At 32.0% G+C, this 13,666-nt stretch overlaps 1 protein-coding gene across 4 annotated transcripts in view; it reads left to right on the top strand.

The window, feature by feature from the left end:
• Window positions 1–13,666, top strand: part of LOC144837611 (FK506-binding protein 15-like) — a 54,668-nt gene that overhangs the window by 28,228 nt on the left and 12,774 nt on the right. For 2 of the 4 annotated variants that reach the window (XM_078692803.1, XM_078692801.1), the window contains exons 10-18: window positions 795–907; window positions 1,263–1,308; window positions 2,232–2,342; window positions 6,965–7,112; window positions 8,056–8,174; window positions 9,269–9,493; window positions 10,826–11,022; window positions 11,384–11,425; window positions 13,242–13,344. In XM_078692803.1, the coding sequence (XP_078548929.1) occupies window positions 795–907; window positions 1,263–1,308; window positions 2,232–2,342; window positions 6,965–7,112; window positions 8,056–8,174; window positions 9,269–9,493; window positions 10,826–11,022; window positions 11,384–11,425; window positions 13,242–13,344 (1,104 nt within the window). The remainder of the gene's footprint in view (window positions 1–794; window positions 908–1,262; window positions 1,309–2,231; window positions 2,343–6,964; window positions 7,113–8,055; window positions 8,175–9,268; window positions 9,494–10,825; window positions 11,023–11,383; window positions 11,426–13,241; window positions 13,345–13,666) is intronic. The other 2 variants (XM_078692802.1, XM_078692804.1) reach the window with 2 other exon arrangements.

Here is a 13,666-nt window from a genome sequence, read left to right as displayed (position 1 = left end):
CCATTTTAACTGACCAATATGTTGATTATTTTATTCAAAATTTTAAATTGTTTATTCTGTTATTTTCTGTTGTATGTCATTTTTATTCTTGGAATATGTTTGTTAATTGTGTGCCTCTTCCTGTATGACTCATACTTGATATTAATTAATAATTATCCTATCAAAATATTCATAAATGAACCTTTCCATTGTTTAACCTCATATTGCTCCTATTTTGTTTAGGGTGCTTAATTTCAATAGTTCCTGTCTTCAATTAATTTTTCAACTTATTGTAATCTTGACATCTTTAACATTTTTAATATATTCATTAAAAGTAAATGAAGGTCAAAGGTCAACTGAACGATTCACAATTTCCATCACATGATGTATTGATAACTTGATAGCTTGGTCCATACTGTAAAATAATTACTTGTACAAATTAAACAAATTTTTCTTTGTGGTTGTATTACTTTTGGACACCCTTATTTAGGTGACACCCCTATCAAAAGACAATGTTTTAACATTATGGCCAACCCCTATTCAGGGGAACATTTTGTCCTCTTAATAGAAGTTATTATCATATATAATATGACAGTACTAGATAAACTGAATCTTCTTTTGAGGTACACAACTGGTTTTATAAAAAATCAAGAAGGTGTCATGTTTATGACTTTTTACCTTAGCATAATCTGCAAAAAGTTTATATGGCACAGTTCCAAAGATAAGCATAAACTTATGACCAGTTTGATATTATAATTATATGTTTTTCCTATTTGATATTAACATTTAGTAAATCTTTCTATCTTTTCTTGCAGATAAAGTTTGGAAGGGAACGAGATGATACAGGTTCAGTATCGTCCGCGTCCGAGAGTGTTGATCCACCGATGAGGGCGCTACCGGATGAACCAATTGGTATAGGCATTCCAAAGTAAGTACCTCATTCGGATATAATCCCATCCCACCTCTAAAGTTATTGTGGGCTTAACCAAAGATTATCAACAAGCATCATTTTCAATCAATTTATTTATAATTTGTCTGTGATACAGTGTAACATGTGTATCACATGGGATGCAATTATTATGATGTTCTTGTATAATATATGCTTGAAAACTCTATTTACCAGAGTACTGTATTAAAACACAGCTTCCCGGTGTGATTATCTGGTAGGCGCTACACTGTTGACTTCCATGGGTGCATAAATTTCCTATTAATCTGAATTTCCTTAGTTTCTAGTTAAGCTTGAGCAACCAAATAAATACCTGTACCTTTTACATTTTTTTTAGTAATGACGACATAAAGATGTCAAACTCCAGTGATCATCTATCAAGCGTAAGTTCTTTTTTTAATGATTCTAGAATCCAAATATGAGTATATCGATATATCTAAACATGGATGTAATTGTGCTGTATTGATGATGAGCGAGAGACCGATTTTTAAAGTGTTGGAGAATAAATTTTGCTGTTGCTTTGGGTTTTGAAATAAAATAAAATAAAACCCTGGACCCTTCTAGGTACCTGGAAGTACACTTATTATTTCTTTTACACACACACCTTTTTGACATCTAAGAAAAATTTCTTAAGACTCAAATCTTGAAAACCAAATCATCTCTCAACATTAAAATTGCCTTATTACCCAAATTCTGTACTAATATTTGAAATGTATTCTAATCAGAATTGTATGAAGACTTTTTTGCCCAGTGCAACAGTGCCTGGGATTTGGAAAATTATATATACAAACAAATCTACCCGTGGACGGTATCAAAACCATTTTCAGTATGATACAATGACCTTGTGATGATGTATTGTATGGAGTTTATTTTCAAAGAAACTGCAGTTTTTTAAGAACTCCTTTTTAATTATCTCCATTAAACATTACTTTAACAAAATAATGATTTTATATACATTAAATCTAGCAAGCTGATTTGAGTCACTCTTAGATGTTTTCAAAGTTTCCTGTTTGAATTAGTATTCACGATAATCGTTGCCAAGAATGCTTCATTAAAATTTGTATCTTATCTGATGCGTATGATGATGGACCATCACTGATTGAGGCTCCATTGCCATAGCCACGCTATATCTGCATTGTACTTACGACTGAACTGTAGCCAAAATATTGCTACGCACTGTAGGCCTACCCATAAAAAAAAACCATTTAATTTAGAGCTGAGAAAAAACATGAAACGAGTGAAGAAGAGTTTTGTTTGTGTTGGAAAACCATGGGTTAGTAAACCATATTTTAATTTTTCAAAACAGAGCCCTGGACCAAATAAGGCCAAGCTGATCTCAAGAATGGCGAAGATGGGTCAACCTATGTTGCCCTTATCATCTACTCCTGGTCAGGACAGTACAGATTCTGATGTAGAGGTACGTACATGCATACTTATTTTTGCATTGTTAATTTGTCATTGCAATATGCTTTGCCAGAAGTCTTTGATGCAGGTGTAAATCTGTCCCAATAGACCTTGTGTATGTATTCCAGCAGACCACTTTGATTTGTTTTAGTAGCCACCTGTTTGTTGCTGTTTATGTTCAAGTAGACCTGTGTGTGTTTCCCAGTAGACAACTGTATGTTCCAGTAAATCCATGTGTGTCCCAGTAGACACATGTGTGCTCCAGTAGACCGCTGTATGTTCCAATAGACCCCTGTATGTTCCAATAGACAACTGTGTGTTCCAGTAGATCCATGTGTGCTCAAGTAGACACCTGTGTGTTCTAGTAGATGCCAAGTATGTTCCAGTTGACCACAGTACTACACTATATTCCAGTTGACCCATGTATGTTTCAGTTGACCCCTGTTTGTTTCACTGTATGTAAAGATAAAGGTATTTATTATTGTCCTCAAGCTTAACTGGAAACTGAGAAAATTCGAATTAGACCCTCTACAGACCCACGCCAGCCAGCAGTGCAGCATCTACCAGATCGGCACACCAGGAGTGTTTTAGTATTCAAATGTTTTGTTACAATTTCAATAGTTTTTAGTTTTTCCATTTTGTTTGTAGAAGTTTACTGTACAATTATCAATATTATTACAATCGCTTTCTTCATATGAGATTGTTCCTATAATATAACAAGGCTTTAAATCTATTTAATGTATATATTTAGAAGGTAATATAGTTTCATTTGTGCTATCTCTGATCGTTACAAATTAAGTTGTAAATGTTAAGACGCTGCTGAAACAAGTTGAAGGTTAACTCCTGTACTGTCAAACGTGAGGTAACTTCATTGGAACTATTCCAATATAGAAATATATTTCTTTTTTAATCGACGTAATACATTAAATAATTTTATAAGATTAAATTGACATCTATACATGTCCCCTTTCTCCTCTTTATTATTTACACGGTTGTTAGCGTTATTTCTCTGTTGATCGGATGTTAGAAATAAGCTGATATAAACTGGGTTTTACAGTTTTAATCCATATCACTGTTTACTTTGTGTTCTCTACCTACTGTATGAGTAGGAATAGGTACCATTGTATCACTATGGATTATTCCATTCAGAAACACTTCTTGGATAAGAATGTTGTATAAAGTTGTTCCAGAATGAATTTGGTTCCAACAATTACTAAAAATGAAAAGTATTGCATGAAGAAATTTCACATAGGGGTGGCGTAGGGGAAAACATACATATAGAACAATGAAAATATTTGTAAATAAATGAGACCGCACCCCTGACCCACCCCAGGTTGACTTGAAGCACATTCACCAATTTTTTGGATATGCCATCAACTAGTGTCATTAGAGGTCACATGATTAGTTTCATATGGACATGGTTTCCATGCCAACCCATGGGCTAATGCTTTCTGTATTCTTGTTTGATCGTTTCTGGAAAATGTGTCCCAATTAATTATACTTTAAAATACCATTGGGCACTATTAGGTATAAACAGAAGTTTAGTTTCAGTTTGTTTCTGCTTATCTTAAACATTTTGGCCGTACAGTAGCCATATTATATTTTCATAACATACAGTATAATTATATTGAAATATAACAGAAGTAGATTTTATCAAATTTGCTAGCATGTAACTCTTTCGCTAACTATTTATCTATATGGGAAGTACTTAATTTGACTTGCAGCAGTTCAAGGGAGAATCTGAGAGGTCTTCATTCATTTATAGGGCTTTAAATCAACAAAGGTTTTAGTTATATAGAATCCCTGATGAAGGAGAATTTCATTTGTAATTTAATTAACCTATGAGGGCAAATCAACCCCCTTTTTTAATATGACATATTGAATTAGTTTTATAGAAGATTACTTATAGAAGGGTTTAATATGTGAATTGTAGATAAAATCTGGTAAAAGAATGTAATACATCTACTAAGGCACTTGATTTAATATACTAGTAATTGATAAACATTAATAAATATGATATTTGACATTTTAAATTTTAAATTATTTCTAAAGCTCTGTCTACACTATCAAACTTTATGTGACAAAAAATGTGATGTGCCTGTATATGGACATAATGATGTCATATCACTACCATATTTGTGCATATAACCATATTTGGGCACATCACACTTTTGGTCAAATATAGTGTAGACCAAGCTTTAGTATAGTCAACATTTAATAATGTAGTGAGAAATGAATTTATATCTGAGTTAGAAACTCTGTTTCATATGCATATAGTGTTTGCAGTCATATTAGTGTGAGTTTGTGGCGTCACTGACGAATTATAGCAAAACCACACCCTATGTTCTTATTTTTTATATTGCTTTATGATAAAAAATTTATACAATATTTACATAATTGATACAGTATTTAAAATGAGGCTTGGCCGTTATCCAAATGCCACATAGTAGTAGTTGTATTTTGTATACATATGGGTTTTTTTTTACTATTTTGTTGGAATGTTTTAATTTTCTGTTTGTTTAATGTGGAGCGAGTGCAAAATCTGTTTAGGTTTTAGTGCCTATTCTCAATCCTGGCTATTATTCATTGGGGATCAAATAAATTCTGTCTTTCATCTAGTCCTCTTCAGGCCCTGTAACCCATAAGGTTGCAGTTACGTGGACTCTTTCCAGCTCTCTCAGTTTCTTCGTTTCATCTACTGTACGTTATTACGTTGCATTCAAGTAGACACCAAGCTTTATGCAATATTTTACAAACTGTCTATTCTTTGTATAGATCTTTTCATTGAGGAACAGTGAAAGAAATATTTACCAATTCCCAACTTGTTGTCTTTAGTTTTCAATCATAAATTTACAAATTTCATGTCGGCATATAAATTTAACATTCAATTTACATGTTGTATTTAATATGTTACGTACTAGGAATATTAGGAAGTCTAAGCACCCATTAACAGAAATTCATTTAAATCTATTATAAACATCTGTCCAAATTTAGTGACTTTCCGTATTAGTTTTCACCAAAATGGATTTTCAACTCAACTTTGTTGTAGATATTACATATCCCCTGACGTTGAAATACTAAATTTAGATTTATAATGTACAAATTGTCAAAATAAACAAGTTTTTTATCATAATTTTATTAAAGGCTTAATATAATCAATTATATTTTGTCTGTAAACATTTAAACAAATCAATTAATTTAATGTTTTTGCTTCTAATGAGATAATAACAATTTTTATTTGTAAATTTGATGTAAATTATTGTAAATAAGAGTGATGTATTTATATAATATGAATATTAAGTTATTAAATTCATTAATTACCATTTTATTATCTTCTACTATGCAAACTTTAAAATATTTTTTATTTTATTTTGTATCTCTCATGAGACAATTATTAATTATTTAATAAATAAAGTAAAGTTACATACTAAAGAATAGTCTTGTTTAAGAAGCTTACATTATCATTGTGTGCAACATTTGAGTAACATTAATGTTTCTCGCATCTCATGGCAACATATATTTATTTATATATATTTCATTTTGACATGTCTAGATAATTTTAAATACAATCAGAATTATTTACTAGTCTTATCTGTAAACTAAACACATTTTTAAATTGATTAATGTGTGTCCGATGACAGCGAGTGGAAGTTAAATATAGACTTGAGGAACTATCACGTCAAAATTGAATTGTCACACCAAGATTTAATTAGGACTGGAGACGTTATTTAGCAACACATACCACACAGACCATTACCATAGTTATAGTGATTAGCTTAGGACAGTACTGGTGCAAGGAGAAACACATGTACCTTTTAGTCTGAGGGGTATACAGACCATTTTATTACCGTAGTATAGTGGTTGGCCTAGGACAGCACTGGTGGAAGGAGATACACATGTATCTTCCTGCCTGAGGGCTATACAGACCCTTCTAGTACCGTAGTTACTGCCTGGCCTAGGACTGCACTGGTGGAAGGAGATTCCATGTCGTTGTTGTCGTCGTCTTCTGATAACCTAAAGGATCTTTCAAAGCATGTGACATTGTTTGCGTTTAAAGAATTTTATTCTAGAGGTCTTTTGTTTACATTCCCAAATTTGGTAAAGTATACCTAGATTTTTTTGTTCTGTTTAAATTAATAGTTCTCTTTTGGATATGAATTCATACGGTTTTAACGATTTGATATTGGTGTCATTCTGTTTGGTGTGTAGAACTGAAAACTAGTGATACTGTTGCAAGTCATCAAATATAAATTTGCCTTTTTATTCCTAGATTTTTAATGTTTTATTTATAATGATAGTTTAAGACATATGTTTAGATTTTAACTATTTTATTAATTTTAAATTTTTTATTAAGTAATGTATTTTAAGTATAATTGTACACTGTAACTCTTTTAAATTTCCATTTTGGTGAGCCACTTGATTCATTTCACTTTTTGGTTAACCAGTCTTTTGGATTTTGAACTCTTTTGTTTTTGTTTTGTTATGTATTTGTTCTTTTCTGATGAAATAAATGAAATGAAATAAATTTGGTTATTCTTTTAGATGATAAACCTGAACATAGCGCTACAGAAGTACAAGAAAACAAAGAAAATAGGAAGGAAAATGTTAGTAACTGTATTTTATTTTTTGTTTTAGGAGCATTCTCCTACTGAGATGACTGGACATACAGCACACATAGTAAATAAAAGGCCAGTCAGAGCTCCAAAGCCTGTCCCGAGGAATGGACATGTACCTGACCCTAGCCAGCTCAGTCATGGTCAACAGAACAATAATATGAGCCATGGTAAGTCTCGGACTGTGTCTGACCCTTTTTACTGGTCACAAATAGGCTAACCCAAACTCTTAGTTTCGGAGAATAAATACAGTAATTTGGTTTGTCTTAAAACACATGCAAGTATGCATGAATTTTATTTCTGTCCTTTTGTGAATGGGTTTAAATAACTAAATAAATTCAGATTAATTTCTACCACATTTTTTCAAATACGCTGATATAACTGGATAATATTTTGTTTTTGTTTAGTCATTTGCGACCTTTCCCCTCTGAGTCAGAAATGTCTTTATTTGTAGCTATGTCTTACTCTTAAGTTAGGGTAATACAGAGTTTGCAGAATGTGAGATAAACCCTTAGTAGTTGTTGCACCTTAATTGAAAGGAAATATGTAGAGGGATTGATTGCATTTCAATATTAAGTTGTCGATTTAGAAACCTGAGATTGTTTTGAAAAATAATTTGTAATGCTGTCGGCCATTTTGTCGAAAACTATGGGAACTATATCAGAATTAGAAGAAGAATTGAATTATGAAAATAACTGGTTTCATGATGGTAAGTCCATGAAAAGTTAAACTGGCATTATGGGATATTGCATTGTGATATTTTAAATGATATTTTTAAATTTCTAAAGCACAAGGGATTTCTCATAGCTGTTGTGGAAATCTGTACTAGTTGTGTATGTGTACTACAGTATATGTGCAACGTCATCACTGTAGGAGTTAGCTAAAATGTAGTGTTTCCTTTGTTTAATTCTCCTCTTTCCTACAAATAACTTGCCTAAAACAGGGAAGAGTAAAATTTCACTCTTGCCTGCCTAAACTAAGTAGTAAAGTAAATCCATTTGACAAACTTTGTCTAAATATATTTGTTATATATTGATGGAGACAAATATGGATTAAATACAGCCACAGCAACCAGTAAAGCAACAACCTTAAATGTTATCTCTCTTTCTTTAGCAGTTCATCCTCACCAGCAGCAGATTGCTATTTACCAATCCAGGCCTCAGCTACAACAGCAGCAGCAGCAACAACAGCCACAGCCTCAAGCACAGCCACCACCATATGGTTACATGCAGGTACCTGCCGTAGTTCCTGACCTACCAGACCCTGGAGTTGATGTAATATCTGGACGGTTATTGAATCATAACCATGCAGGCTTAAATCACTTCAACTCATTCAAAAGCTTTCAATTCTTGCAATGACTAGGATGCACAGTGATGCCATATGATGTCCTGGCATACACAATTTGTGTGCTAGAAAATACATCTTGAATAGATGAAAAACAATGTCATAGTCAAGTGTAAAAAACTAAAATAACATCTTTAATGAACAAATATATTGAATTTGATACAGAGTAGGACATTGACCTAAAGCATCTTCTTTGCACGAATTTATGTACAGTTTATGTCCTAGTCATTGCAAAAAAAGCTTTCTTCATTTCAAGATTATTTATTCATACCTAAAATCTTTTTATAATCAGTTAGCCATTAACTTCTCTGTATTTGGCTCTGCATGTGCATTTCATTCAGCCTTGCATACTTATCACAATTATTTTGTTGATAATACCATAATGATGCGGGTATAAGACCACCAAACATAATAAAGTCATATCCACTTTAGGAAGGGGGTAGGGGAATGGGATTATACCCAAGAACCCAAAAATGTAGTTGCAGATCATCAGAATTTGATCTATTATATTGTATATATATATTATATGTGACAAAAAATCAGTTTTAGCATTGTTTTAGACTCCAGAAAATGATTTTTATAATTCTTTCTTTATTTTAATATTGATAAAAAAACTAACTAAGTAATGTAATATATATTTTTTCGAAGGAATATTGACTTTGAATTAACAAATTCAACCTAAGTCTGCAGCTACAGTAGTTTAGTGATCAAACATTCAGAATCTCAGATCTTAAAAATTAATTGTTATACCCAAATGTCTTATTTTACATGACAAATGATCAAGAGTATAAACTGACCTTATACCATATTGTGGGCTTATACCCATGTCAGGGTGGAAGGGATTCAAAATAATTTGAAATGACTATTTCGTATACATTTTAAAGGCAAAGATATATACTCTTAACTTCCCAGACTAAAATCTCAAATCTCCTAATATTACATTTTACTATTAATACTTTTGACACACATATTCTTATCTCAGTATCCACAGGGCACTACCGGCTTCAGTTATCAGGGACAGACTCAACAATCCCAGCCTAACCTTGTACAACCGGGTCAGTTCGGCACCGGTGTTTACCCTCAACCGTCATTGGTTCATACTGACCTCCAGTCGCCAGCCATCATCACAGAAACGCGGCAGTGTCACTCTGACATGAAGCTTGCTATCGGTCTGGTTTCAGAAAAAATTGACCGTCTATCCAATAAGGTAATTACACAGTGATTAATTACTTAGGTCAATTAACAGATGTGTCTAATTGATTTTACCCTTGACTTGAATTATTAATTCGCTACTACTACTACTACTACAGTACTAGGTTAATATTTAGGATAAGAGGTTTATGTTTAGTATCTCTGTACTACATTTTGTACTAGCTGTGCAAAACAATTATAGTATTTGTAAAAACAATTTTATCTGGCTTCAATTTAGACTGGGGTAAGGTTCATAAGTTAATAAACCAGTAGAAAAACTATTTATTCTAATTGTTAATTAAAGTGTATTTTAATAACTAATAGTAAATAATTAACGTTTGTTGCATACAATAATTAATCGATATCATATGTATGCTAATTTAAAGTGTAGCCTGAATAAAATGGAAAAAATATCAATTGCGAAACCAGTCCGGTTTCCTATGAATCACTGTTGAGTACTAGTTCTAAGTATTGCTAAATGAGGCGTGAACTATAAGGAAGCACTGTGAAATATAAAGACGATGAATGATTCAAGACTGATGTCTTAACCTCTGTCTACACTATCAAACTTTATGTGACCAAATAATGTGATGTGCCAATAATGTCATATCACTACCATATTTGGTCATATCACTACCATATTTGGGTACCTCACACTTTTTTTTTGTCAAACTAGTTTGTTAGTGTAGACAGAGCTTTAGAGTTAAAACACTAGGCAAAAAGTCATGTTATAAATAGGGCCTAATTGTCAACACTCATTCTACGTCACTGGATGAGTTGGCTCAAAGATTTATCCTTATCCGTTTCGGTTTAAAATATCCGTTGTATGTCTTTTTAAGACATATCTTTTGCTGAAACCTACATGAATCCCTGATCCAATCAAATCTTTGACTGACAGTCACAAAGCTGTTAGTAGCTTAAATCCGGGTTTAAATTAATCATAATAATTGTACCCGTCAACTAAATTAATCCAAAACACAAGTGTTATCCCCTTTATTTGGAAATCTGTAAAATACTGGTACTCTTTATAACCTGCTTGTCAACGGGATTGATCGAGTGAAGTTAGAAAATTAGGAATTTGTTGATAAGTTAAAACCAGGGAAGAGTGCAATTTTCACTCTTCCCTGCTTACTTCTACACTTCTTAACCAGCTTTTGAAACTTCATTCACAACACTTGTTCTTCTTCACCTCTTCAAAACAAATTGGTGTTATTATCGATGTGGTCATTCACAATTTATATCTATTTTCCAGATAATTTATTAATTAAATTTAAAAAAATTGAATTTCCTGTTTGGTTATAACTTATATTTTCCATCCATTGTTATTTCTTTTTGTTATCCTATTCAGCTTGAGCACATCAACACAGACAGACATAAGAAAGAGTTAGAATCGGGACATGCTCATATGGAAGGTAGTATTCTAATGCAAAATATCCAAAGAATTGTGCAAGAGAATGAACGACTTCAGAAAGAACTATACGATAAGAACAACAAAATTGAAGTTCAAAATGATAAAATATCTGAACTACTTCAACGAAATCAAAAGTAAGTTGTTTTGCATCTAATTAGTGTATCTGTAAGTTTATTATATAAAAATTGCACCTTTTAGTATGAGCCCACATGGGGAATAAGCCCACATGGTAAATAAGCCCACCCTGGGCTATGTTCTTACCTGAGGTAAAAACCAAACCCAAATATGGAGCTATCCATGCAAAATTGATTTTAGTAAATATATCAATTATTTATTGGTCAAGTCAATATGGTATCAACAATTATAACACTAAGTATAACATTAAACCGTGACTATTTACCACTAGAAACTGGAGTTAAAATAATATATTTTAATATTAAATTGATAGCTTAGGTTTTGGTAGGAAATTAAACAAATTATATAACTTATTTTCAGGCCAGACAGACCGTCCTTTAAAGAAATGTTTGAAAAAAAGAAGTATGAAATAGTTGTTTGTAGGCATGTTATAATAAGCAACATTAACTAATAATTAATTTATCCTATTAAACAAATTTGTCCTTATTAGTTATTATTCTCTTTTTTTAAACCTGCATGTTGTTTGAAATTAAATTTATTTTGTGTGTTTATTGGTTTGTTTTTTACTTTTTTCATGAAATCTGGCATGTTTTTGAATGAATATGTCAGCCATACATTTGTATGTACAGTAGAAAAGTATTCCTCTGCATATTAAAGTATTTCTGAAGATTCAACCAATCACACTGCGTCACTCAGACAGTCAATTGTTAAAGAGGCCATAAATCTAGTGGATCAATTTCAAGCGCACTAAGGACCATTTAGATATATTATATATCTATTGGCCTATTGACAGGGTTGCAATATAGATAGAAAAAGATTATATTAAACATTTGCAGTTTTATGTCACTAAAATGTATTAGATCTGTTTACACACAAGACAGTTATCTTGTTCACTCTATTGATGCATGTATATGAAAAACCTTATGGACATGCAGAAGATATTTCTGTTGCTCCTTCTGTGGATATTTTAAAAAATCTTCTGATTCTCTCTTCTCTTGCTTTTCAGTTGATCCGTCCGTTGATCTCTCTGTTGCTCTTTCTGTTGATCGTTTTGTTGCTCTTTCCGTTGATTTTTCTGTTGATATTTTTAAAAATCTTTCTTTTGATCTTTCTGTTGCCATTTATTATGTTGCTTGTTCTGTTGCATGTTCAGTACTCAGAATGAAATTGGTTGAACATGGAATGGAATATCATTTTTAGGACTGTTTGTCATTGTTTTTATTTGTTTTATTTTATTGTATGCATCTTGTTCGAGTCTAGTAGGCCTACATGGTTGTCAAAGATTTTCAATTTCTTTATTTATTTACATCCTCTTCTATATACCCCTGTGATTTGCATAAGTCCTTTGGGCTGTGTTTGTCATATTCTTGATTAAAATGAATTATAACATAATTACCTAAATTAATAATGAGCATATCTGGATTTACCAATATATTCTTTAAAACAATTAGTTGATGATAAGACTTTCTTAACCAGCAATGAATTTTGTTGTCTGATTTGAAATAAAGTGTATAGAATATATTTTATATATATATTTTTTTTTTTTCATTTGATATTCAAACATAGTTGAACTCGTTCCTTTGGGACAACTATACTATAACACAGAGGACACCCCTATTAAGTGTACTCTTTCCTCTGGAACAAATAGGGAAAATACATGTTTCAACCTCTATTCTGGATCACTTATAGGGAGCAATTTTTTTGGGATAGAAACTCTAATTTCATTTAAATATAGTTTATCAAATAAAATAATTACAAAATAAAAGTTGTTAACAGTTACTATGTGTAGGGTAGATATTGAAGCTTAAGAGATATAATAACAGTTAAATAGACCACACTGAAATCATGATGCTGATCAAATTGCTTAATATAAACCTACACAAAAATACTCTAATGCTTGAATCTTAAAAACATTGTGCCTATTGGTGATTACCATCAAAATGTTCAGAATGTAAGTTACTAACACAGTGTGCATTTAGATTGCATTGCATTATGTCATTCTATATATAGAAAACACAGTATACAGTAGAACCCCTATTCAGGGGACACCCATGTTCTGGGGACACACAAAGAAAATACTTTGCCAGAATAAATGCCAACCCTTATTCAGTGGATACCCCTATTGATGGGACACTTCTGTTGGATTTCCCTTAATAGAGCTTCTACTGTATATAAATATATATTCCTCAACATCCTAAATATTTAAAATTATTTTCAGATATGTTGAGCAGAGCAATAGTCTACTGGAGCAAAGAAATGATTCATACAAACAATCATCCCATCAATCCCAATCAAGAGTGCTAGAACTGGAACATGAAAAAGTAAGTTGCTATTGCGTGAGTAAAATATTAGTTTGTGGTTAAAATCATATTAGCTTTGCTGGTACTTATACCAACTATAAATAGATAATCTACATGACAAGTTGATCCACTTAAATTCAGTTGTTAACTGGCCTAAAACAGGCTTATGTTGTCCTTGCGACTTGAACACAATTCGGCTAGTTGCCAGTAATAATACCACTGATTTAAAGTGCTCTTGTATGATTGAAGGGGGTTGCACAGAGTTGATGAATGGTAGAGAGTGGTGCGTGACAGGACATGACCTTGGGAGAAAACATCTCAAAACATTTTAGCTGAATAGTCC

Source organism: Antedon bifida, chromosome 3, assembly GCF_963402885.1.
Source record: "Antedon bifida chromosome 3, ecAntBifi1.1, whole genome shotgun sequence".
NCBI lineage: Eukaryota > Metazoa > Echinodermata > Crinoidea > Comatulida > Antedonidae > Antedon > Antedon bifida.
This window is presented reverse-complemented; position numbering and strand designations above follow the sequence as displayed.